Source organism: Drosophila bipectinata, chromosome 3L, assembly GCF_030179905.1.
Source record: "Drosophila bipectinata strain 14024-0381.07 chromosome 3L, DbipHiC1v2, whole genome shotgun sequence".
Classification (NCBI taxonomy): Eukaryota; Metazoa; Arthropoda; class Insecta; order Diptera; family Drosophilidae; genus Drosophila; species Drosophila bipectinata.
Window position 1 is genome coordinate 14,843,940 of NC_091738.1, and position 22,855 is coordinate 14,866,794.

The window sequence follows — 22,855 nt, forward strand, 5'->3', positions numbered from 1 at the left end:
AAAATTACTGCCAAGGGTGCTCTAAACTAGCCCAAGTCCACTGGGGGCTCTAATTTTATTGGAAAAGTTTCCGAATCAGTAGTTTTAATTATTCTCAAAACATTTCATTCCGCCATATTTAATTCGAAAGCTACAAAACTTTTCGGCTACAATAGGGCTCGATTATCTTCCTCAAGAGCGTTCAACAAGTTAACAAAAACACAACGACCCCAAACTGACCCAAATTCCCCAGAAACTTTGCCAACCATAAACTGTCCACTGGTCAGTATGAGAGGGTTAGGGCTACAGTGCGAGAAACATTACAAATTTTAAACATAGAGAGCTTTCTGAGCTGGAAGTTCTTTTCACAGTGTACTTCTATGTGTCCTCAGGTTGGCGAAACCCCTTTGATTAGTTTTCAGTTTATACCCGCTTATCCTTCCACGCCTCGGCATCCTGGCAAGAGCTGCAAATTGAGTTTACTTGCATTTTCAGCATCTGCCATCTAGCAGTGGACAGGGAATTGGCCGGGCCAGAAGAGGAGTCCTCTTGTTGGGTAACCATATCATATACCATTCATACAGTTTCAATGGCATTTAGCTGGCGCTCGCATGAATCATGAAAAGATGGACTCTATTGATTTAGGGCCCTTGCTTTTGTTTCATTTCATCGATTTGGCCAGCAAATTGTAAATACAATTTGGGATTTACAGATGGCCCTGAATGTGATTTAAAGCAAATACCAATGTTTTGGTTTATAGAATTACAGGAGTGCTCCACTGGTTGCTAATTGCATTTCGGTATATAGAGTTTCCCAAAAGTACGAAACTAGAAGCAAATATTTGTAGATGTCCTTGAGCATATATTTGGTAATAAAACCTGCGTAAGCATTTTAATTCGTCCTAATAGGTACCATAGTTAATAATAATATTAGCAGTTAATCATACAATATATTTCAATTGGTTTTTCCGGTTTCATCATTTGCATAATTGAGTTCGGGAGGTTTACATTCAACAATTTCATCCCAATTATATGCTAATTTGTGGACACTCCCATCAAGGGAATAAAAATCACTGATGCAATCAAACCAAATCAATTCAGCCGCAATTTCAAATTAAATGGTTACGAAACTGCGCATTTTTAGAATCAAAAATTAAAGTAATTTTACTGCCCGTCCTGTTTCGGCCAATTAAAATAAAGAAATTATGCAGGACGGCGTCTGGCGAGGAACTTAATGCGCATCTGTGTCGCTGGAAGGACTCGCCCACTCCCGAGTCTGGACAAAGGCCCTAGGGGCTGTTGCATGAGTAATGAGTGCTTGGAATTTTGAAATTTTGAATTTATCTGCCCCGGCCGTGACATCTCAATCGATTCGTCGCACTTCCGGTCTTCACAATTGAAGCCATACATCATGCGGGCCATTTTCATCTACCAAATGGGTCATCAGCGTGGCCTCCTTTATGGGCTTCTCGAGTGCGTGTCCGCCCACCAGTTTGAAGTGTGGGGCTGTGACAAATTCGCTTCGCCCTCTTGATTAAAATTACAATTAATCAACGCCCTTGACGCTGCCATTTGCTTTTCACTCACTTTTTACTGTCATTTGTACGTTTATTGTACTTGTCCCAGTCGGTGCTCGCGTGAAATTGTGCGCGAAAGATACCCAGTGCTTGACGTTTAAGTGCCAATCACGAATGGCTTTTGCTGCTTTCAGAGCTGTAACCTCCGAAAATGAAATTTTACGAGAATTTCAGAGTCAGAACAATTTAAAATATTTTCTCAGAATTAAAAAATTGATCGAATCACTACTACTTACTATCAGCGCCTTGGGTTTTAGTCCAAATTATACAAAAACGTTAGTAATCGAATAAATATTTATTTCAATAGAAAAGAAATTATATCTCTTACCAACTGAATCGATCGCAATGTAAAAAGCTTAAAATTATAGTTCAACTATAACTAAGTCGTTTCTTTTAGGTAGACGCGCTTCGCACTTACACAACTAGAGTGAATCTTAGTCAATGTTATCACTTATCAGTGGCCATATCAAGCTGGCTTTCCCTCAAGTTTTCCAGCAGAGCGAGGCCAGAGCAGATGGGGCTCGAATCCGCTGAAGCAACGCTGGCGGAAAAGTTGTGGGGCAGCTTCGGTTCTTTCGTTAATTGGTCTGTACAGGTAGTCTTATTCTAGGGGTTGTAATTTACAGGTGTCACTAAGTCTACAAATAGGTTACACTCTCACAGCCAGAGAGCGTCGATAGCGTCCTCCACATCCTCGTCGAGCTTCACTTCCGACTGTGCCGGCTGCTGACCGCTGACTAGGATAGTCTTGGCCTTGACCTCGTCGGAGGTGCTGAGCAGGACCATTAGCAGGACACTGCTGCGCCGGCCGAGCTCTACGTCCTGGTCAGTGCTGTTTGTATCGGATTCCCTTGTCTTCTGGTTCCTCAGCTTCCGCAGCCACTCGGTGGTGGGCCAAATGCACTTTCCGCTCCCGCTGCGTCGCCTCCTGGCTTGGTGGCTGCCGCTCCCGGAGAAGCCCTCGCCCTTCTTCTTCGGGCCGTGCAACATTTCAACCAGGCTGATGTCGTTAGCAGCCTGGGCACATCCATCAACCTCAGTTGCCACTGTCACAGCAGCCGTGGATGTTGCTGCTGCTGCAGCTGCTGCTGTTGATGTTGCTGCTGCGGCCGACACTGTCGCCCGGCCGCTGCTCTCCTGCTAGACATTCGTCACTTGCGTCGTCAGGCCCAGATCGATGGCCAGGCTCTTGCTGACGGCGTCTGTGTGCAACAGCCGCTGCCTCCCATAGCCGCCTATCCCGTTTCCGCTGCCTCCGCCGCGCGCCTCTCCGTCCTGCTGGGACAGCGGCAGCCACTTGTCCAGCCAGCGCGGCCGGAAGAGCAGCGCGAACGTGCTTCGGAACTGGCGGCTCATCGAGCAGTAGAGTATGAAGTTGATGCTCGAGTTAATAAGTGCCAAGATGTCCATTAGGTCACCTGCAACGGAACATTGAAGCGCAATAAGTACAGGAAAAGGTCAGAGTTCAAGGACGTCGTGTGTAGTCTGTGGGAAGGGAAAGGGTAAGGCCTAATTCTTATTGGAAAATGTCCATCTTGTCATAACAGTTCAGCCGAAATACATAGAACATGTCAAGGCCAGCAACGAAAACACTGAAGGCTCGAATTTGCGGTGCAATTATAGGAGTCAACGGTGCGTATGATTGATGGCCTGGCTAGCTGGGACGAACGAGCCATAAATTCAAGTCAATTATCATACCCAATAAAGCAATTACTAGGGGGAGGTGAGGGGTTGGTGTTGGAATACTCACTCAGCTTTAGGTAGCACTGGATGAAGAAGGCGTCGCCCAGCACGGCGTTGAGGAGGCCCATGATGCCCTGCGGGAACTCGGTGATTAGGAAGAGCAGCAGCACCGCCAGCAGCATCCTAGTAGTGCGGTCCGTTTGCTTCTCCTTCTCGAGAAGCTTGCTGCTCTTGGGCTGACTTGGCGTGACCACCTTGCCGTTGACTATCGGCTGCATGTCGCTGGCCGCGTGGCAGGCCAGGATCTTCCGCCTCCGCTTGGCCTCCAGAAGGGCTCCGATCAGGCGCACTGACAGGACAGTCAGGGCGAAGCAGGGGATCAACTTGATGAGGACACTGTAGATCAGGAAGGTGGCGTGCTTCAGCTGGCGGTCGTGCAGGGCCAGGGCGCTGTGGTAGAGCCTGTAGACGGTGACGTTCCGCTCACCCAGAGACGCCCCCGCACTGAGGGTTCCCCTGGTGGTGGTTGTCAATGTGGTCGGGGGCAGGAGTGTGGTGGTCAGGCTAAGCAAACTAACTGCCGTTCCGTTGGCCGCCATCGAGACACTGGGCACTGCCCAAGGACCATCCGGCGTCGTGCTGGACACTAACTGCACCGTCATGTCCTCGTCCCGGTTGTAGTCCAGGATGTACTGGCTGAGTGGCACCGATCGGATCGTCTTGCCACTCGCGTCCAGAGTCTCCAGAAACTTGGCAATGGCGGTAACCAGGTAAAGCCAAGGAGACACCACCAACACACATACCACGTACGCCGTGGCAATGGTGATAAGGGTGGTGCGCATTCCGCACCATATCCGGTTCCGCTGGGGGTAGCTCACGGCGATGTAGCGCCACACGGCAAGGGTCACCGTCAGCCAGATGGAGATGGTGTGCAGGACCTGCGGGAACACCGAGTGGAACTTGATGAAGCACGCCCAGCTGTAGCTCAGCTGCTCCTCCCGGGGCAGACGGGCGCTGAGTATGTAGTCGTGGACCGTGTAGGGGATGTATTCCAGCATGACTGCCAGGTCGGCCACCGCCAGACCCGTGAGGATGGCGTTGGTGGGGGAACGCATCTCCCGGCGGGTCAGAACTATGATGTTCAGGGTGTTGGCAATGGTTCCCAGAATGCAGACGATGAGCGAGAAGTAGCCGTGGAAGTACTTGTAGCTGTTGGGAAAGAGATGGAGCTGAGTTACACGTACATTTAGCCTCTTGACCCCCATATTCATTGGCCTTTGACACCTTGGCCGGAGGCAATTACACACATGATTTGATTATGCACGCCCCGGCAGACAGGGCGGCTGGCGAATCATTATGCAAATTCCATTTAAAAAAGTAATTAATATGCAGACATCCCTGCGGAACACCCCACCCCACTCACTTTGTGTGGAAATCATCGATCGTCGTGCCGCAATAATGCGGCTGCGACATATTCGTGACCATGCTGTCAATGATAAGCTGGCTGGCTGGATGGATGGCGTCCTGGTCGGCTGTCCAGCGGGCCGGACTCCCTCGTGGTCCTGAATCGACTTCAGCAGCCAGCTGCCAACTCAACACCGCCTCATTAATAATGCCTTTTCGGAGCTCCTGTGTTTAAATATTCCGGGTGCGTGGCGGAAATTTCAAGCGAGCGCGCTCCTGCAAAGTAAATAAACAAACGCGTTAGCTGAATTAAGAGTACGTGCTCAAAACAATTTGATTTTGTCACATTTTCGCAGATCAAATATCCAAAATAGCTTCCCATAGCATGGCACATGCAAACGATGGTGGTATGTCATGGAGTTCCAGGTCAAAGTTCAGAACGGGCGGAAATAGGAACAGCTAGAGAAATGTCATGACCATACTCGACCATGGTCAGCAACGGGGGAAAACCCCGCCAGCTATGTCGGCAATCAATATGCCCGAGAGCCGGGCCAAACAAGATAGTTGACTCATTTTCCCAGGACAGCTGAATGCTAACAGGCGAGAGACCGTTCTTTGTGGTCGTAATTCCATCAGACATGTGCAGAGATACCAGAATTCTGGGAAACACAGATGCAAGGACCAACGCTGCTGAACTTTAAAGATGCGAAGGGAACTAAGTTGCAACTGCAAACTTAGTTTGGGGACTAAATCTAGGGCCTGTTGACCGAAATTGGCCGAATGATTGTCAGCCACAATACAATTTACTGCCCAGAATTGATCTCCTTTTCCATTCGTACTTTTCGTGTTTTGTTTGTGATTTCGAGCAGAAAATCTTGTTTTTGGCTCTGTAAGATGGCCAAAATGCCTTCACAGTGATTATGTCTTCACAAAGAGCTCTCCCCTGACCGACCCAGCTTATGCCGTGTGACTTGGCTAATTCCTGGACCTGGTGGCTTCTCCCTCCAGCCATGCAGAATGCGCTGAATTGCCAAAGTTTTTCTAAATGCTCACCATGATACCGATAAATAATACTTGTCATGAATGTTGAATTATCGGCAAAGTAACTGAATATTGTGTTCCACTTTCCCTCAATTTATCCCAAATATCAGGCTAATTCCGGCATGTGGAGCTTCATAATTAAATTCTGTGTTGTTGTATTATTTCGGACATGGCCGACAAAGAATTACAGGCCAAGCCCGGAAAGTTTGGCTATAAGCAAATGCGAGACAGAGGCTGATGTAACTAATGTAACTAATACGCACCGTATGCCGCACATTACGGCTGTTCTGGGAAAGGAAGTGCAGAAACCTGGGGCTAATGAAATAAATAGGAAACAAGTTAGGAATGACAAAGTCCATCCACCCCAGAGCCCTCACAATAGTTTCAATATATTCTCAAAACAAGAATGAAAAAATATCTTCGGGCGGAGGCGAAGTGATATACCCATGCTGCTAAGATTAGGAATTACCGCAAATATCGCATACAGTCGGCCAACCCTTATTAGTATTTTAAATAGGTGACAAAATATTTTTTTAAATATCACGAAATTATCAATATTTTCAAAATACTGAGACAAAATACAAAATCAAAATTTGTTTTCAATATTTCGTCCTGGGATCCTTTGAAAATGGAAAATGGTTTTTCCCTCTAGGGTCCACAGAGATGGCCATATCTTCCCTAATCCTCATCCGATTTTCAAGCGGAGTACCTTAAACGATTTCTGTATCGATTCTCCACCATTCTGCATCAAAATCCTGACACAAAATATTTTTCAGATTTTTTGTCCATTTTTCCTGATGGGATCTCTCGGAAATGGGGTTTTTCCCTATAGGGCCCCCTGCGATGGCTATATCTTCCCCAATTCTTATCTGATTGTCAAGCGGAGTACCTCAAACGATTTCTGGATCGATTCTCCACCATTCTGCATCAAAATCCTGACACAAAATATTTTTCAGATTTTTTGTCCATTTTTCCTGATGGGATCCCTCGGAAATGGGGTTTTTCCCTCTAGGGTCCACAGAGATGGCCATATCTTCCCTAATCCTCATCCGATTTTCAAGCGGAGTACCTTAAACGATTTCTGTATCGATTCTCCACCATTCTGCATCAAAATCCTGACACAAAATATTTTTTAGATTTTTTGTCCATTTTTCCTGATGGGATCCCTCGGAAATGGGGTTTTTCCCTATAGGGCCCCCTGCGATGGCTATATCTTCCCCAATTCTTATCTGATTGTCAAGCGGAGTACCTCAAACGATTTCTGGATCGATTCTCCACCATTCTGCATCAAAATCCTGACACAAAATATTTTTCAGATTTTTTGTCCATTTTTCCTGATGGGATCCCTTGAAAATGGGGTTTTCTCCTATTGGGTCCACAGGGATGGCTCTATCGTCCCCGATTCTTATCCGATTCTCAAGCGAAGTACCTTAAACGATTTCTAGATCGATTCTCTACCATTCTGCATCAAACCCCGGAGACAAAATATATTTTATTACAAAATAGAAACAGACGGACAGACAGACATGCTTATATCATCATGAGATACATTTTGAACTGTAGCTTCTCAGAACAAACATGCCTTTGTACAATGACCATCGCTTACAGCAATGTCAAGTGCCTAGAGTGTCTCTTTAAATTGTGTCGAGTCACGTAGATGCGAGGACTTGTTGGCGATGACAGAAACAGCTGAATATGTCGTCCTGCCTGGCCGAGGGGAAGGTGAACGAGGGCCGGCTGGCCCATCTAAGTGCCTGACGTTGGCAGCTGACTGGCAGGACGACCAGAGAGAGGTCGAAGTCGGGGGACAACACTTGCCGCCTATTAGACAACGCGACACAACACACAACAGCCATTTAAACGATCTAATGAAGCCATCGCGACCAGTGCCGCTGCATTATTATCTGATGATTATAGCCTCCCTCTCGGTCCGGCGTAATGGCCTCACATAATCAGACCTATCATGCCCTCCCCGTGGCCGTGTTTTAATTAAAGCCCGCCGCCACACCCCACGGAAATTGAAGTTTGATTGTGACCGGCCATCGGAGGAGCACGTTGTTGTAATGGCATAATCGGATTATCTGCAGGCGTTAATTTGTTTAAAGTAGAATTGGATTGTGAGGCGATTATGGAGTTAGAGGAACAGTAACTGTGTCGTTGGACCCACAATTAGAGGTCGTGTTCAAGCACTTTGCTGCCCTTCAGGGACGGCATAATGCCCTACTACCCCCCATCCAGCTATCAGCTCTGTCGAAGCCATTTTCCGGCCAAGTACAATTACATCTTGGGCAGCTCCTCGAGGCAGTACAAAAGCAGGCCAAAGCCAACGAGTACACCAAATGTCCTTTTTTGGCTCTGGGCCATACAATAAGCATATAGTGCTAGTGCTCCCCCTGCTCCGGGCATCATGTGAGCTGGAAAGCAGCTTTTCCCGGCACATTTCACTGCCCGGAAGTGCTTCTCGCCCCCTAAGAGCCCTCAACCTGGTGTGGTCGGATCCGCTGGAAATTTATGAAACGAAGAGCTTTAGCATACATTATCCGCATGCCGGGGAGTCACTGGGGATGGGAAATTACGCCGGGAGGTAATGCGCCGAGGAACATAACAGCCACGTGCTACTGACCGGGTTCACCTAACTTTAAGGTTTCGGGTCGGAAATCCGGTTTCGCGATGCCACACGCACTCATGCCGCCCCTGCTAGGGCTTATGACGAGCCCGGGTAGGAAGCACATATTTGCTGGAATCAAACATTTGACTTTCTACTCGACGGGGAAAAGGCGTGTGCTTTTAAAGAGGAATTTGCTTTTAAAAATTTCAATAGGAAATGGTAATGGGAAAGTAAAAATACTGCAACTTGAGATGTCTAAAAATATTGATATTAAATATAGAAAGAAGTAAGCTGAGCACAAATATATGAAAGTAGGGCATGTGGAGTATTATGTTGGGCAATATTTTTATACCCTTGCAGAGGGTATTATAATTTTGGTCAAAAGTGTGCAACGCAGTAAAGGAGACATCTCCGACCCTATAAAGTATATATATTCTTGATCAGGATCACCTCCTGAGTTGATATGAGCATGTCCGTCTGTCCGTCTGTCCGTCTGTCTGTCTGTCCGTTTCTACGCGAACTAGTCTCTCAGTTTTAAAGCTATCGTCTTGAAACTTTGCACTCATCCTTCTTTCCTTTGCACGCAGTATATAAGTCGGAACGGCCCGGATCGGTCGACTATATCCTATAGCTGCCATATAACTGATTGATCGGAAATGGTATAACTTTGGTGTTTTTAAAGTTAGAGAGTTCAAATTTTAGGTTAGAGCTTTTTTTGGCAACATAATACGACATGCCAAATTTCATAAGGATCGACCGACTATATCCTATAGCTGCCATATAACTGAACGATCGAAAATGACCCAACTTTCGTGTTTTTGATGATAGAAAGCTGGCACTTGGTACACATTCTATTTTTGGTCAGTTAATCCGATCTACCAAATTTCATAACGATCGGTTGACTATATCTTATAGCTGACATATAACTGTACGATCGGAAATGGTTTTTGGTAGAAATACCAACTTTGGTATTTTTGAAGATAGAAGCTTGAGACTTTTTTTAGATTTTGTATTGTAATAAATTGGATTATATATTCATATTCCCATAAGGATCGGCCAACTATATCCGATGTTGGCGATATATATCCGGTTTTAGCTGCAAGGGTATATCAACTTCGGCTCCGCCCGAAGTTAGCTTTGCTTTCTTGTTTAGATTTTGTATTGTAATAAATTGGATTATATATTCATATTTCCATAAGGATCGGCCAACTATATCCGATGTTTGCGATATATATCCGGTTTAAACTGCAAGGGTATATAAACTTCGGCTCCGCCCGAAGTTAGCTTTCCTTTCTTGTTTTATTTTCCTTTATTGAGAAACTAATTTGTAGACTGTAAAAGCCAACTATACGAATTTGATTGAACACTTGTCAGGAACAACACTACGTGTGTGAAATATTCGCAAACTGGCAATCAAAATCTCTACGAGTCATAAACAACATGTCAGGGAATTTTTCATTGAATTTTTTCCTTTTTTTTAAGTGGCCAGCGATCGAAACACAATCAAAAATAAAACGCAATATGACTTGCGGTTTGTTCAAGAGCCAGAGAAATCGAAAAAAAATTGAAGCTGAATCGGGTTTTTTCATTTTTCCACAGCTGTGCTGACACAGAGCCGGGCTAGGATACAGCTGGAGGGTGATTTTCTAATTCCCCAATTCACAAAGCCCCCCATATCCTTTTGCTCCTTTCCAGCCTCGTCAGGCCAGGCAATTTCATTTGGGGCTCTGCATGTGGAAATTCCTTGGCTCCTCCGGTTGCCTAATTGTTGTGGTGGCCGTTTGGGGGCAGGGAGCCTCCACAGGCTTTATTTTTTTACAGTTTTTGTGCGAACTTTGTGGCACGTTGTTGCTTGGTTTTGGCACTCTCGACATTGCCACTCTTGAAAGTTTTCACCACAGCTTTCTTCGGCCACACTCGTTACTTGTTTTGTGCAATTTTCTACTTCAATGTCGCCCAAGTCCTTGGGCTTTCTTGGGAGCTTAGCCGGAAGTACGTGGGTGGAGCACCACCGTATCAGTGGGCCGCTAAATTAACTGGATAATTTATCGAAACTTTGACGGACAGCTGCCGCTCATTGATTAAGGTCTCCGGGCAACCCAAGACATTCCTCCTGGCAATGTTGAAGGGCATTAGTACATGGACATGAGTGGGCCGGGGTACTACTCATCCATTCAAAAGGCTCTTAATGGCATCTGATTGTGGGGGCCACTTTTTCGTTTGTTTGTACTCGCATGTTTACCGAAGAAGTTCTGCCTAAGATCCTGTGTCACTTATTGTACAACGTAAAGTGCTTCGTACATGTCACAATTTTCAATAAAAGGTTTTCTTTTTACGTCTCAGGACCCTTACATAATATTTTGTTTAAAGTCCCCCAAGCTCTTTCTCCACGGCGCTGTAGTATTTGCCCTTGATGTTTGCCAGTGTACTCTCTCTATTTGCTCATTGATTTAATGCTCGCTTTATCGGAGCCCCCAAGCCCGAGCAGACTCAGCCGCGGATGTGTGCCCCAGCTGGGTGTCCGTGGGCGGAAAGTGTCAACATGACGACGTGGCGAGTGTCAACGCTTTTGCCGGCGCCTCGCTCAAATATTTACCGAGTTAAGGCTGCCCGAAAGTCGTCGCCGAGCACGGTCGCATTTTGTAATTAAGCATTCACAAAACGCTTTGGCCCAGTAGAAACAAATATGTATCTTTTCATGACAGGTGAGGCCATCGGGATCAGGTTCAGGACCCACAAACATGTCAGCGGTGGTCCGTCAAATGGCAATCAGGCAGCCGCAGCGGAAAACTGCAACCCGAACCAGGACATCTCTTTCCTCTTGGCCAGTGTAGCTTGCTCCATCTCTGTTTATAAAACAAAGGAAGTACCTTAGTTTCCAATGAAAAATTATTATTCACTTCTTTGGCAATAAATGTGTAAGAGTTAAAAGACTTCCTGTCCCTAAAATCAAGGTGATGACTCTCCCACTCTTCAAACCGCTCGAGTTACAGCCATTGTACTTCCAACCATTGTTTGATTTATTTTATTCAGATTAGCTTCATCTACAGCTCATCCTACCTTTGGACCTTCAATTTTTTATCTTCTCGTATTTTTAGGTTAATTAAAATGTTAGACAATGCCATCTGCATTTCCTAATTGCTTGTGGTTGAGTCTCTATTGTGCAGAGACACTTTAATTTTCTGTTTCTGATTTGCATGATTTTGTTTAAAAGATACCTGGGTGAGAGGCGTCCATGGGTTTACTTGCCATTAAATATTTATGGGCCCAACTGCCACTTATCGCCGCCGGAAAGCGCCCAATAGAACTATATTAAATAGTCATATATGTGATTGATAAACTATTAACGGACCTTCGGGGAGACTGCATCCAATTGATTGATATTTCGGCCCCGAATAATGGAGGATCGCATATGGATCGGAATACAAATGGGGCCAGTGTCACGCCACCTATATTTCGGCTATATTATTATTGGCAGCCCCGTTTCCCCCCTCAAAAGCGGAGACATATGGCTTGTTTACTAGAACTGCTGGCCCAGCCATTCATTTCAATTTAGGAGCTCTCATGTGTGAGCTGACACTTTTTCCTTTTTCCTGTTCACTATGGGCTGTTTGCTGTTTGCTGTTCACATTTTAATTTGTTTGCTCATGGCTCATGGAATGATATTAATCTGCCGGGCTTATCGGACTTGTTTATTGTAGTATGTAGTCTAGGCCATCGGCACTTTATTGCTCATCGACAGGTTTATTACAGTGGAATTCCTCTATCACCTTCCACAGGCAATCCGCACACAGGCAGTTGATTAGCAGCATAAGCCCCGGCTCTCCAGCGATTATTCCCTTTGTCTCTCGACCCATAAACTGTATCAATAAATTACCGACATTTGTATATGAGTCTGGGGAGACAGTTGGACAGAGCCGGCGATAAATAGAATTTTTCGCACCTCATTGTTTTAGTGACGAGCTGGTTTATTTTTGGTCGATGAATGAAGCAAAATAAATAGCATCAGTAGTTTATCGGGGGGTAAGTGCTCTTAAAAGTAATTAAATAGTTGGATCGCAACTTTATTGGCTTACTTTACGGCATTAAAATTGTTAATTATCCTAATTTTACGAGAGAACAGACCCCGAAACAGCACTCCATGTTTATTGACTAATAATTTCCACACTTCATTGGCGATCATTAACAGGCTTTGGCTTATCCAATGGCACACACAGTGTATCTGCAAAGCAGCAAGGCAGTAAATAATAATTTCATTTTTCAGAAGCAATCAACTCGCCTTCCCTCTGAGGACTAAGCCACAGCAGCTGTTTCGCTCGTAAATTCAATTCTCTCTGGCCGGCAAAAGACAAAACTTGTGGGGCTTAGGGGGCTGGCAGTCTACAATTCTCTCCGCTTATCGCAGCTTCGGAATCGAAAATCGACAGACCCCTTCTCGCTTCCAAAAGCGGAAACTCAGCTTAGCTCTCCACCACCGGGGGCTGTCAGGCAAGGAAAATAATATCCGTTTCTGCCATTGAACCTAACAAGCACACAAAATTTTTGTAAAGGAAGTGCAGTGAAAGTACATTGTGAAAAAGGGAAAATGTTAAGGAAAATTCATAGTAGAAGGATATACATACTGCCAAGGGAAAGATTTTTCAATAAACTGGTTAAGAGAACAACACACTTTTAAAACAAACTACATGTTCTATATAAACTGAAAGCCATTAAACCGTTTTAGAGCCTGGCTTGGCCATAAAACTCCAAGTGCCCATTCGCCGCGATACTCATAGAAATACCCTGCTCGTCGAGTACAACCAATGATACAAATCCCTGCCACTTGTGGCAAGCACGTCCTCATGTCGCCATGGCGAATTTCGACGGCGAGAACATGACAGGCAATCGCCCGAAAAAAATCCACCGAACAAGAAAAACTTGCCCAAGTCTGCTCAATATTATTTTTCAATTTATTATCAAGTACCTGCTGCTGCTGCTTCGCGGTTCGGTGGTTTTTATTTCGCAGAATTTTCTTTCTATTAAAGTGCCATCAATTCGGCGGACTGGCCGTCAGGCTACAGCATTTAGTGGAACGGCCAAGGGCCAAAAAAAAAAAAGAAATAGAATAATGGCGTTAACTGGCGTTAACCAACAGACGCCTGTTGGGGCGGCTAGACGAGGAAAAAAATGACCAGGACTTGGCCCCGGAGAAAGGCAGGGGATTGCCATCAATTTTTCATAGTTAAACATTTTAGCTTCCATGTCATAATAAAATTAAACGACTTGCCCACAACCAGCTGGTCGCCACCGGCGATTGTTTGCTTTGGCTTCTGGCAACTTTTTGCTGACACTGCCACTTTGCTAGTGGCTCGGGATATCCACAAATTCCAGAATATCAGGAGCAGCTTTAGCAGTTTAAACTTTTTAAAGTGATTGATCGTTATTTAATTCTCATGACTCTTTAATTTAATGTCTGCACTCGTTGGAATGTTTCCCAGGCATTTCTCATTAATTTGCTGAAAACTTTTCCTTTCCAGAAATGTAGGACTCGCAATTAAAAGTCCCGGCCCAAAACTTTTGTTCAAAACAATCTCCACCTTTTCAGGAACAATTGCCCCAGGTCGTTCAATACTTTAAGAAATAATATTTCCCCTGGATAACTTTTCATTTTCGAGAAACTCGCACTCGCATCGGGCCGGGGGGCCAAAGTCATAATGCTTCGGTTCACCTCCGGCTGATCCCATTTTGCGCCGTTTTTCGGGGTCTCCCCGCATCAGACCCGCGGCAAGCTCCATTTAGCACGCAGCCACCTCCGTGCCATACATACTAATACATACTAATCAATGGCGGGGAGGGGGCACGGATAATGTTAATTTGGCGGAGCATTCCTGGGGGCGCACCCGTCGGAGGCGCCTCCGTTGTGGAGGCGTGTGTGCGAATAATATTCATTAGAAAATTACACACATTTTTTACCCACCCACTCCAGACCCGGCCACACACGCCAATTGCCCTTGCAGCTTCATGATTATTTATAATTTCTGTCAGCATCCTGGCGGGTTTCACTATTTAACAAATATTTTATACCATATTTTTTCGCTGGCAAGGTTTTACCTGATGCTTTGCGTATTTTACGGCCGCTTTTTATATGCTTTTGAGACGCGTGTCACGAACGGGACTAACCCAAATTGTATTTTCGTAAGTTATTCCCACGGAAGCCCGCACTTAAATAAACCAAATGCCGGGGCTTGGGCGACAACATTATTGGAATTAACCGGCGGAGTCTGTCGGGAGCACTCTGCCGGCTGTAGGCTCAGACCTCACACCTCTGGCTCGTTGACTTTATATTGCTCATACGCACCGTTGGCCGCGCGCACACACACACACAGTCTGTGTACTCTGAGCACACTGCGGAAAGTGTACATGTTGCAATTAAGTTTTCTCCCCAAGGCTGTTTCAGGTGTTTCTGGCTCTTGAGGTTTTCGCATTTTATGGTAGTGGCTTTTGTACTTTCGTGCCAGTCCTTTTCTGTGTCAATCGAACAACCCGAACCCGAAAGCATTTCAAACTGAAGCTGATTGAAGCTTTAACAAAAAATCTCTTTAATAATCAATGGAAGACCTTTTGCCTTCAGAGTTACTTCTTAAAAAAATGAATATTCAGCAAGAAACACAAAGAAAGTCGCTAAATTTGCAAAGCTCTTGTCGCCACCGGTCGGTCAAAGGTAACAAATTCTTCCAAGCAAACAAAGGCCGAGGGGGAACAAAAGCCGACTTCAAATGCTCGGTTACCTAGAAATACCCATCCCTGGGCTGCCCAAAAAGGACTCGACTCGACTACAACTTAACGGAAACTGAATGACCAGTTTCGGGAATTTTTCCACTCTCGTTTCTGTTTGCTTTCCCATTTCAGCTTCAAGGCTCCGGTCTCCAGGACTTCCTTTCGGCACTTTTTTTTCGGCAGGACTCTTGAATCGTTTTAGAAACTGTTTCAGAGTGGCACCTGCCACCTGCCACCTGCTAAGCTAAGCCCTGAGATACAAAGCAAGTGTTTTAATTAAATTAAAGTCGCTCGAAAAGCTTAAAGTCCGGGCCCAGAGTTCCTTTGAGGAAATTCACCAAAAAAATTGGGCCAAGTGGACTCGAGAAAATTACACTAGGCCGAGTAGGTTTCTTGAATGGAAATGAATGCAGAAAGCCCGAGCAGAAATAGCTCTGACTGTGAGAGACCTGCACCTAGTCAAGGCCAAGTGGCTTGCAACACACTTGAGTCTACGAGACACCCTCCGGCACAGCCAGGACCTAGTCCTAGCAGCTAGTTTCTCAGGACGCCGAGTCTCAGACTGAGTGCCTGCCAGGGAAGTCGAATGGCTAAGTGTTTTTTGGACATGTTACTTTTCTAAACCCGAAGCCAAAGCCACCTGGCACCTTCCAGCATCTAAAGGCAAAGCCAAGTGCTCGGTCCTAAGTGAGTGTCAGCCCGCCAGACACGCCTCTGCGAACTGGGGCATCGACATGCATTCTGGTGGATTTTGGGTGGGCTTTTTTTTTCTATACTCCATGTTTTTTTTCAAAAGCCTGTACCGGGACAGGGCTTGGGGTTTAACAAATAGAGGCTGAGTTTTTTCTATCCATTCCTCCTGGCTCCTGTTCTGGCCCGGGTGAATTATTGGCCAAAACAGAAGCTTGGGCTAATGCCATTACCTCACTGCAATTGAAGCGTTCGAACCAATCAGTTTCAAGCCCCAAAGGTGCGGGCTCAGGATGAATAAATGGAGGAATTACACGTGTGGAGGCTGGGAGATGAGAATGCCTCTCGCGGCATGATATGTGGGTTTTTGCCCATCAATGGTGCTCTCGGATTTGGACCAAGTCATGCCCAGTTACAAACAAAAATTGGGGCACAGTTGTGGCATACAAAATCCCTCTAAACAATAAAAAATGTTTTTTGATTTTTACCCAGGGTACGATATATGTGATGGTTTTGGAAGGTAGTTTCCGTGTAATTAAGGCTGCCGTATTCAAAGACGCTTTCAAACCAGCATGGAATAATGGCAGTGGCATAAAAATGCTCCAATTTTCCCTTGAGAAGGAACCTTAGATCTTTTGCCAGCCAAGGACCTCACGTACCATGCCTGGCTGCTTGTGAAATGTCAACGGCAGGTAATGCGTCCTCACTGTTTCCTGTTTATGCCCCAGAAGTCTAAGCGCAGCAGTTTCCCTTAAGACCGCCCCGAGGGGGCCCGTGCCCCATTCCAACTGCCTTGAGTAGTGCGACTTGCCATCTGTCTTTGCCCGGAGCTTGTTGATGCCTCGTCTGGTTGCAATTTCCATTTCTTTTGTTGCGGCGAAGAAAAGTACAGAAAGAATCTCGACTTGAGAAATTGGACAGCACACATCAGGACGGTGTGAGAATGATATGTGGTTGGCATGCTGCGTGATAAGCGTATGTAAATTAGACTGAAAATCCCATTTGTATCGTGAAACTTAGCAAGGTGAACGTGCCATGTTTTCAGTAAAAACTTTTCAGAATAGTAGCAGAATGTATTCGAAGTCTCCAGATGTCCGAGTGTCGTAAAGAAGTCTAGTAACAGCCGTAAAGCTCACACTTTAGCTTTATGTATCTACTAGCAATAAATGGAGAAAAACCTTTTAATCCAAACCCCCAACTCGTGGATTAATAATCGGCGAGGAGATGTGTCAGGACAAGAAACTCATAACTCAGGACAAGTGGTCCTCAAGCGTGTCCCGCGCCTGAACGGGACATAAACATAAAGGAATAATGCTGAATCGTAACTTTCCGCTGCCACTGATAACTGATTCTGGACCAGCAAGGCCATATTGACAGATACCATGGCAAACAAACGAGAAAACTAGCCAAGAAAGATAGAAATAATGAGAGTCATCTACGATACGACTTCCACTTATGCTCTGCTATTTGCTATATGCTATATGCTGTATGCCACATCCATTCGACCAGATTGAGCGCGCTTCATGGGGCATGAGCAACAGTTTGTCTGGCCGTCAGAAATCCACCCACGTCCCACGTTCCGCGCCCCACGAGCTCCTTTTATAATCTTTTAAGGACCGCTCTCCGTCGCGTCTTTTGTCTATTTGCCGCCTGCCGCCTGTCGCCTACCCTTGGCTTTGTTTATTTTCGTGTCCAAATCTCTTGCCCCCAAAAAGGCACTTGAGCTTAAAGACCCTTTAGAAGAAAAAAAGAGACAGAATAAAGAAAACAGTTTCGGGAATAGTTTGGTTTTAAATGCCATGCCAAGAAGAATAATTGCATTGTATTGATACTGTCGTCTGGGGTCTGCTTGGAGATATTTATCCTTTCCAAGTCAGAGAGTTCTATTTACATTTAGATTCTCTTTGTAAGACTTTAAGTCTTCAACACTGTAAGAGTAATCATTTTCTGATAACATGACAAGTCGTTGCATCTGCAATCGTGGCTTGAATGGCGCATTTCATTTAATTAAACAACCTCCAGAGAGGATGCACTGGCTTTTGGTAGCATTCATCGCCATCTACAGCACTTAGAGCCAGCCATCGCTTACAGCCGGGACTCTAGCATAGCCCTGACAGATTGCAATATGGGTGGGTGAAAGCCTGATATGGCTTTTCCGACGGCTGCAAGTTCTCGCTGCGCCCCTCTGCGTATGCGTAATATTTGCCCAGATTTATGCAATGCTATTTTCCAACTGAACAGGAGCGCGGAGGAGAGGCCGGTCGGGGAAGGAAGTAATATTTATACGAGATATGGTTATGGCCCGCTCATGCATGGCATGTGTGGAAACTTTGCGATTATGATGGGCCCTGGTTTTGACCTTGCATTTAGTGTTGCATGAAAGTATTACGCACCGCCCCTCAACCTCTCTTTCTATATGCCCCGGCTCGACCCCGATTCCTTTCAACTACTCGATGCTCAGTACTTGTAAAATGAATTATTGATCCATTAAGACGTTCCACCCACACAGTGGGCCACCCACACAGAATTAAATCTCCAAAATGTATAACTTAATGGGCCTAAACGGCTTAAAGCACCAAAGGACGGGCAGAAAACCAGCAACCATTGACCATCTTTTCAAGTTTTCGGGCTCATTTAAACTTTTTTGTTCCTCACTCACACTCAGTCACTGCCTCGCAAAGAAACTTAATGTGGCAGTAAACTCTTCTATATGTGTGTTATATGAGTTGTTACAGCACAAAACTTTGCGAAGCGCAAACTTTTCAAACAGGCTGTAAAATGTCCCCACTTCCATTATCAAGAGTCGACAATTTGTGCGAGTCACATGTGGCTCAGCGGCTCAACTTTTGGCCTCTGAAGCCCACATTTGCGTTAAGCAGATGAAAATTATTATTACAAGGTATTATGAGTTTAGGGACAGGCCCCCGGGCACCTCACTAAGTTAAGTCCTGAAGTCAAGTTAGGAATTAAGGACTCATTAAGAGAGCTTTTTAACTAAGCAAGAGAGTAGTTCTCAAGCTAAACAATCTTCCTAATTATTTTTACTTTGTCTCGGGCTTGCAAGTTAAAGTTTTGGCTTAAATTGTGTTTATTCAAATGATACTCAGAGCCAGATGCAGATGCCAGTGAGCACCAACTGTGGAGTGTCTTGCCCAAAAGCCACAAGGCAGCGGTTGTAGCCATTGGCACGTGGCTAAGGTTGCTCCTCCGAGGGCCTGACGGCGAGCACCAAACCCGAACCCCATGGACAATTACTGTCTCATCTGGGCGGACTTCGACTCGGGATCTGGCAGTGGCAGTGGCAGCTGGCACAAAAATTAATTAGCTGTGGAACTTAACCGAGAAAGCCAAATGCGAAGGCGAAAAGTTCAGGCTGCACAATGGACTCGTCGCGTCTTGGCTTTACTCGGAAAAGGGATACTGGGGATGGGTCTGATTCGAGCTGAAGTGCATGGCAACGACTCTTGACATTGACATTCCCCGACAAGACACCCAATAGACTGTAGAACGGGCCTCTGTTCATCGCAATTGATGGCGATTCTATTTGCGATTCGAACCAAAACCCATGCTAAATGTGTCAACAATTGGAATGGCAATTACAGCCAGCGGGCAAGTACATAAATTTAGTCACATTACGGCCATCGCACATGCAGCTAATTGCTGCAAGCTGTTGACTGGCCGGGAACGTCCACTGGCCGGGCACATAAATTGAAAGCTTTATGCATTCTGGTGTGTTCTAGTGGCTGGCCCGCAATTTCCTTAAGGGAAATTAGGAAACTTTGCGCTATCTGGTCTGCCGTACAGTTGCTTTTTGTTTGCTGGCCGCGGCTCCTTCTTGGCCATAGCAAATATTTTCCCAACAAACCTTTTGTCCGATGTGGCGGCCATTGTTGGATACATGTGTCCCCAGTCCATGGTGCGCCATAGTTGACTTTTATTTATTGTGGGCCATAAAAAAGCAGCAGGCAGCAAACAAAGTTGAAAGAAACCCAAAAGGAATCTAGAACAAAATGCTAAAAATTGTATACATTTGTTTGAGGTTTTCTTTGCGTTCGCTTCCCTCCACGGTGGTCTGGATTTTCCCGCATTTTCACTGAAAACTCAAATTTTATGCTAGCCAAAAATATCTGTTTCTCCTCAAAGCCACACTTTTTACGACTTTTTCCTACTTTTCGGACTTTTTTGCTTTGCATTTCTACAAGCCATTTGTGTATCGCCCATTCCATTTTATTGTTTATTTGTCCATTGACAAGAACATCTTGGAAACATACTCGTATTTTATGTTTCCCCCCAGTCCCCAGAAAACTCTTTCGCAGCCTTAGAGATATTGGAGAAAGTGCTCCCAGGTCGCCAGTTGAGGCTTCGGCCGCTGGATTGCACTTCTGCGGCCACACACGATCATAAAAAATGTTTGATAAATTTATTGTCGTGTGAGATGAGAAAAGTTAGTTCGATGAATGCAGATGAGGGACAGGTCTGAAAAGTTTTGCCGACCAGGTCCAGTGTGAATTACAGAGACTGCATATGGGGTAACGAGTTTCTTAATTAATTGACAAAGTTTAAGATATACAAACATGTTGGGAAGCTGTTGGGCTAGTTCCTGAAAAGTCTCCATAGAACTTAAAAAAGATGGTACAGTTTCTCGGAAACTGTTGTCATGGCTTTGGACAAGCCCTTTAAAAAGTACCATGAAATTATTGTTCTTAGAACTTGTATCCAGACAATGTGGGCGAAGATTCTGATACTTAAATTTCCAGTCTACTCATTTGCAGAGAATTATAATTCCCTTTGAGCCACCTTTTCCAATCTTGACTTGGAAACTTTTCCTTTGTCCTATTTTGCACTCCTACCTACATCAATCAACGGTGCACACCCAGAAGATTACACTAAATACAATTTGCAGAACATTAAGCACGGGTCCCCAACGGATCTGGGAGCCATTATGCTAATCAGATAAACCTTTTTGTCGGCCACAAATGAAATAAAATATTTAACTGGGTCCCGGCACAGATGCCAGGTACCAATAATGGGAATAAAATGGACATCGTCCCGGACAAATATTCAGAGTCCGGACTCTGGTCCGGCCCGGGAGTTCAACGTCCAGCGGAGTGTCTTTGAATGGATTTCCAACTTACACGAGTCTCGAAACCCACTCCGATAATCGCGGCAATAAAATTTCACTGCGACACATGTAAATCAAAACAATCCAATGGGTTTCAAACAAGCGCGAAGTGCCCTACAAAGTGGCACATTTTGGTGTTTTTTCGACGCCGAAACGAAAAACTTTAGAACCAAGAACTGAGAACCGAGAACAGAGTGCCGCGGAGGAGCGAATATATCGTCCGGGAGACGTGCGTGCGGCGCCGCAATGAAAAGCCAACTGGAAAAGCGTGAAAAACGTCTGTGCTGCTGCGGCGAGCAGCTCGAAACATCTCGGTCGGCGACGCTCGGCTTTTCCTGCGCGCCTGTCGAAAGTGTTGCCAGCTTTCTGGCGCCGACGCCGACAGCGACTGCGGCCGATCAGCTGTTTGGCGGTCGGAAAATAGGATCCACCAGAAGCAACTGGTGCGGCTGGGCGGGGAAAACAGGGTCCACTTGGCGCCCACAGGAGCAGCAACAGCTGGGCGACTTGTTGAAGTTGCAGCCACGAGAGAGGAGGCACGCTCTCTGTTTTTTTTTTTTGCAGAAACTTTGCGTTTTCTTTTGCTTTTCCGCTGACTTTTCCAGTGGAACCCATTCGGTTCGTTCTTATGAATGAAAGGTTCTAGTTTGGCTTTTTGGCGCGCAAAGTCCGTGGAGGAGCGCCAACCTGCCGAACTTTTTCCTGGTCAAAGTTATGGAATTCACAGACCCATCCATATGGCAGTAAACCCTTTTTCGGGTCGGATCACTTGGCGTATGAGTAATAAATCATGAAATGAAATGATAAACTGCGCCGCCCACTTTCTCACTTGCGATTTTGTCGGTTTTCTCGGTTTTGGGGCCAACTACACACATCGTACACTGCCATTACATAGTCGGGGCGCAAATGTGTGTTTAAAATCCCCTAGAAGTGCTCGTAAAACGTTCGTTTATCTTATTTGGAGGCGGTATTTATTTACTTTTTATTCTATTTTTCACATTTACAACGGATTCACTGGCTGGATTTATGGGGGCCCGAACCGATTGAGAAGAGGGCTCTACAGGGCAGGGAAATTTATGTTTGCATTTCAATTTACTTCGGAGCCCAGAAGCCCCTACACATTTCGGGCATTGTGTTTAGCATGTTGATTAAAGTGAGCTATTTATGATGCGATTTCTTCGGGATAATCCCAAATGGTAATAAAGAAAAACACTGAGAACCATCTGTCTGGCGATTCAATCACCAGTACAAGATCTATAATTCTTTCTGCAAATTTAAATTTCTAGCATCTTTAATATTCTTGCTGCCGTAATGCCATGTTTGGCCTCGGACTGAAAGGAACTCTGATTGACAGAGCCTCTGGGGGTGGAATTAGCCCCCCTTCGAAGGAATATTCGGGACAGCATTCCCTTTGCCGAATGCCGAATCATCCTTCAATTTATGTCACATTTCGAACAAAAATCTGACGTTTTCAGCCTGCACCTCGTGGTGTTATGGGGCTCTGCTGCTCGGGTAGGTGGTGCCCCCAAGGCGGGTGCCTCAATTATGAGAGCCTAAGTGCCGTTAAAACCAAATCAATATTTTTCCTCTTCTCCGACCGGAGCGTGCATGGCATGAGGAATGCGGAACGTTGACAATGTCCTGAATTCCTGCGAATGGGGCAACCATTAGATATGCGAGATCCTCCTGCGAGACATTCCCTTTACTACCTCAACACTCTGTATTGGCGCCGCCTCGACATGAATTTTGAAATGACATTCAATAAGCATTCGAGGTGTTCAATTATTTTTCAATTGCATCGATTTGCCAGCCACCCACCGAAGAAATTTGATTATACTTGATGGCCTCACAAAAGAAATACATTGAAAAAAAAATGTATTTTACAGACGACATTCGCATAAAGAATAGTACTCAGCTTACTCAGCCGTGGAGGTAATCGTATTCCTTTTTCAAAGTGCAGGATTTTGTGTTTTGGATCCATTTTCTTCCCCGCACG

The 22,855-nt window shown here is 45.4% G+C and overlaps 1 protein-coding gene across 1 annotated transcript; it reads right to left on the reverse strand.

Annotated features, from left to right (window-relative positions):
- Positions 1-1,835: 1,835 nt before the first annotated feature.
- On the reverse strand, positions 1,836-21,097 carry MsR2 (Myosuppressin receptor 2). Its single transcript, XM_070280231.1, is given in 4 exon segments — positions 1,836-2,973; positions 3,306-4,447; positions 4,662-4,918; positions 20,875-21,097. Coding segments are annotated over 3 exon segments (1,965 nt in total). The 5' UTR covers positions 4,724-4,918; positions 20,875-21,097; the 3' UTR covers positions 1,836-2,212.
- Positions 21,098-22,855: the final 1,758 nt, after the last annotated feature.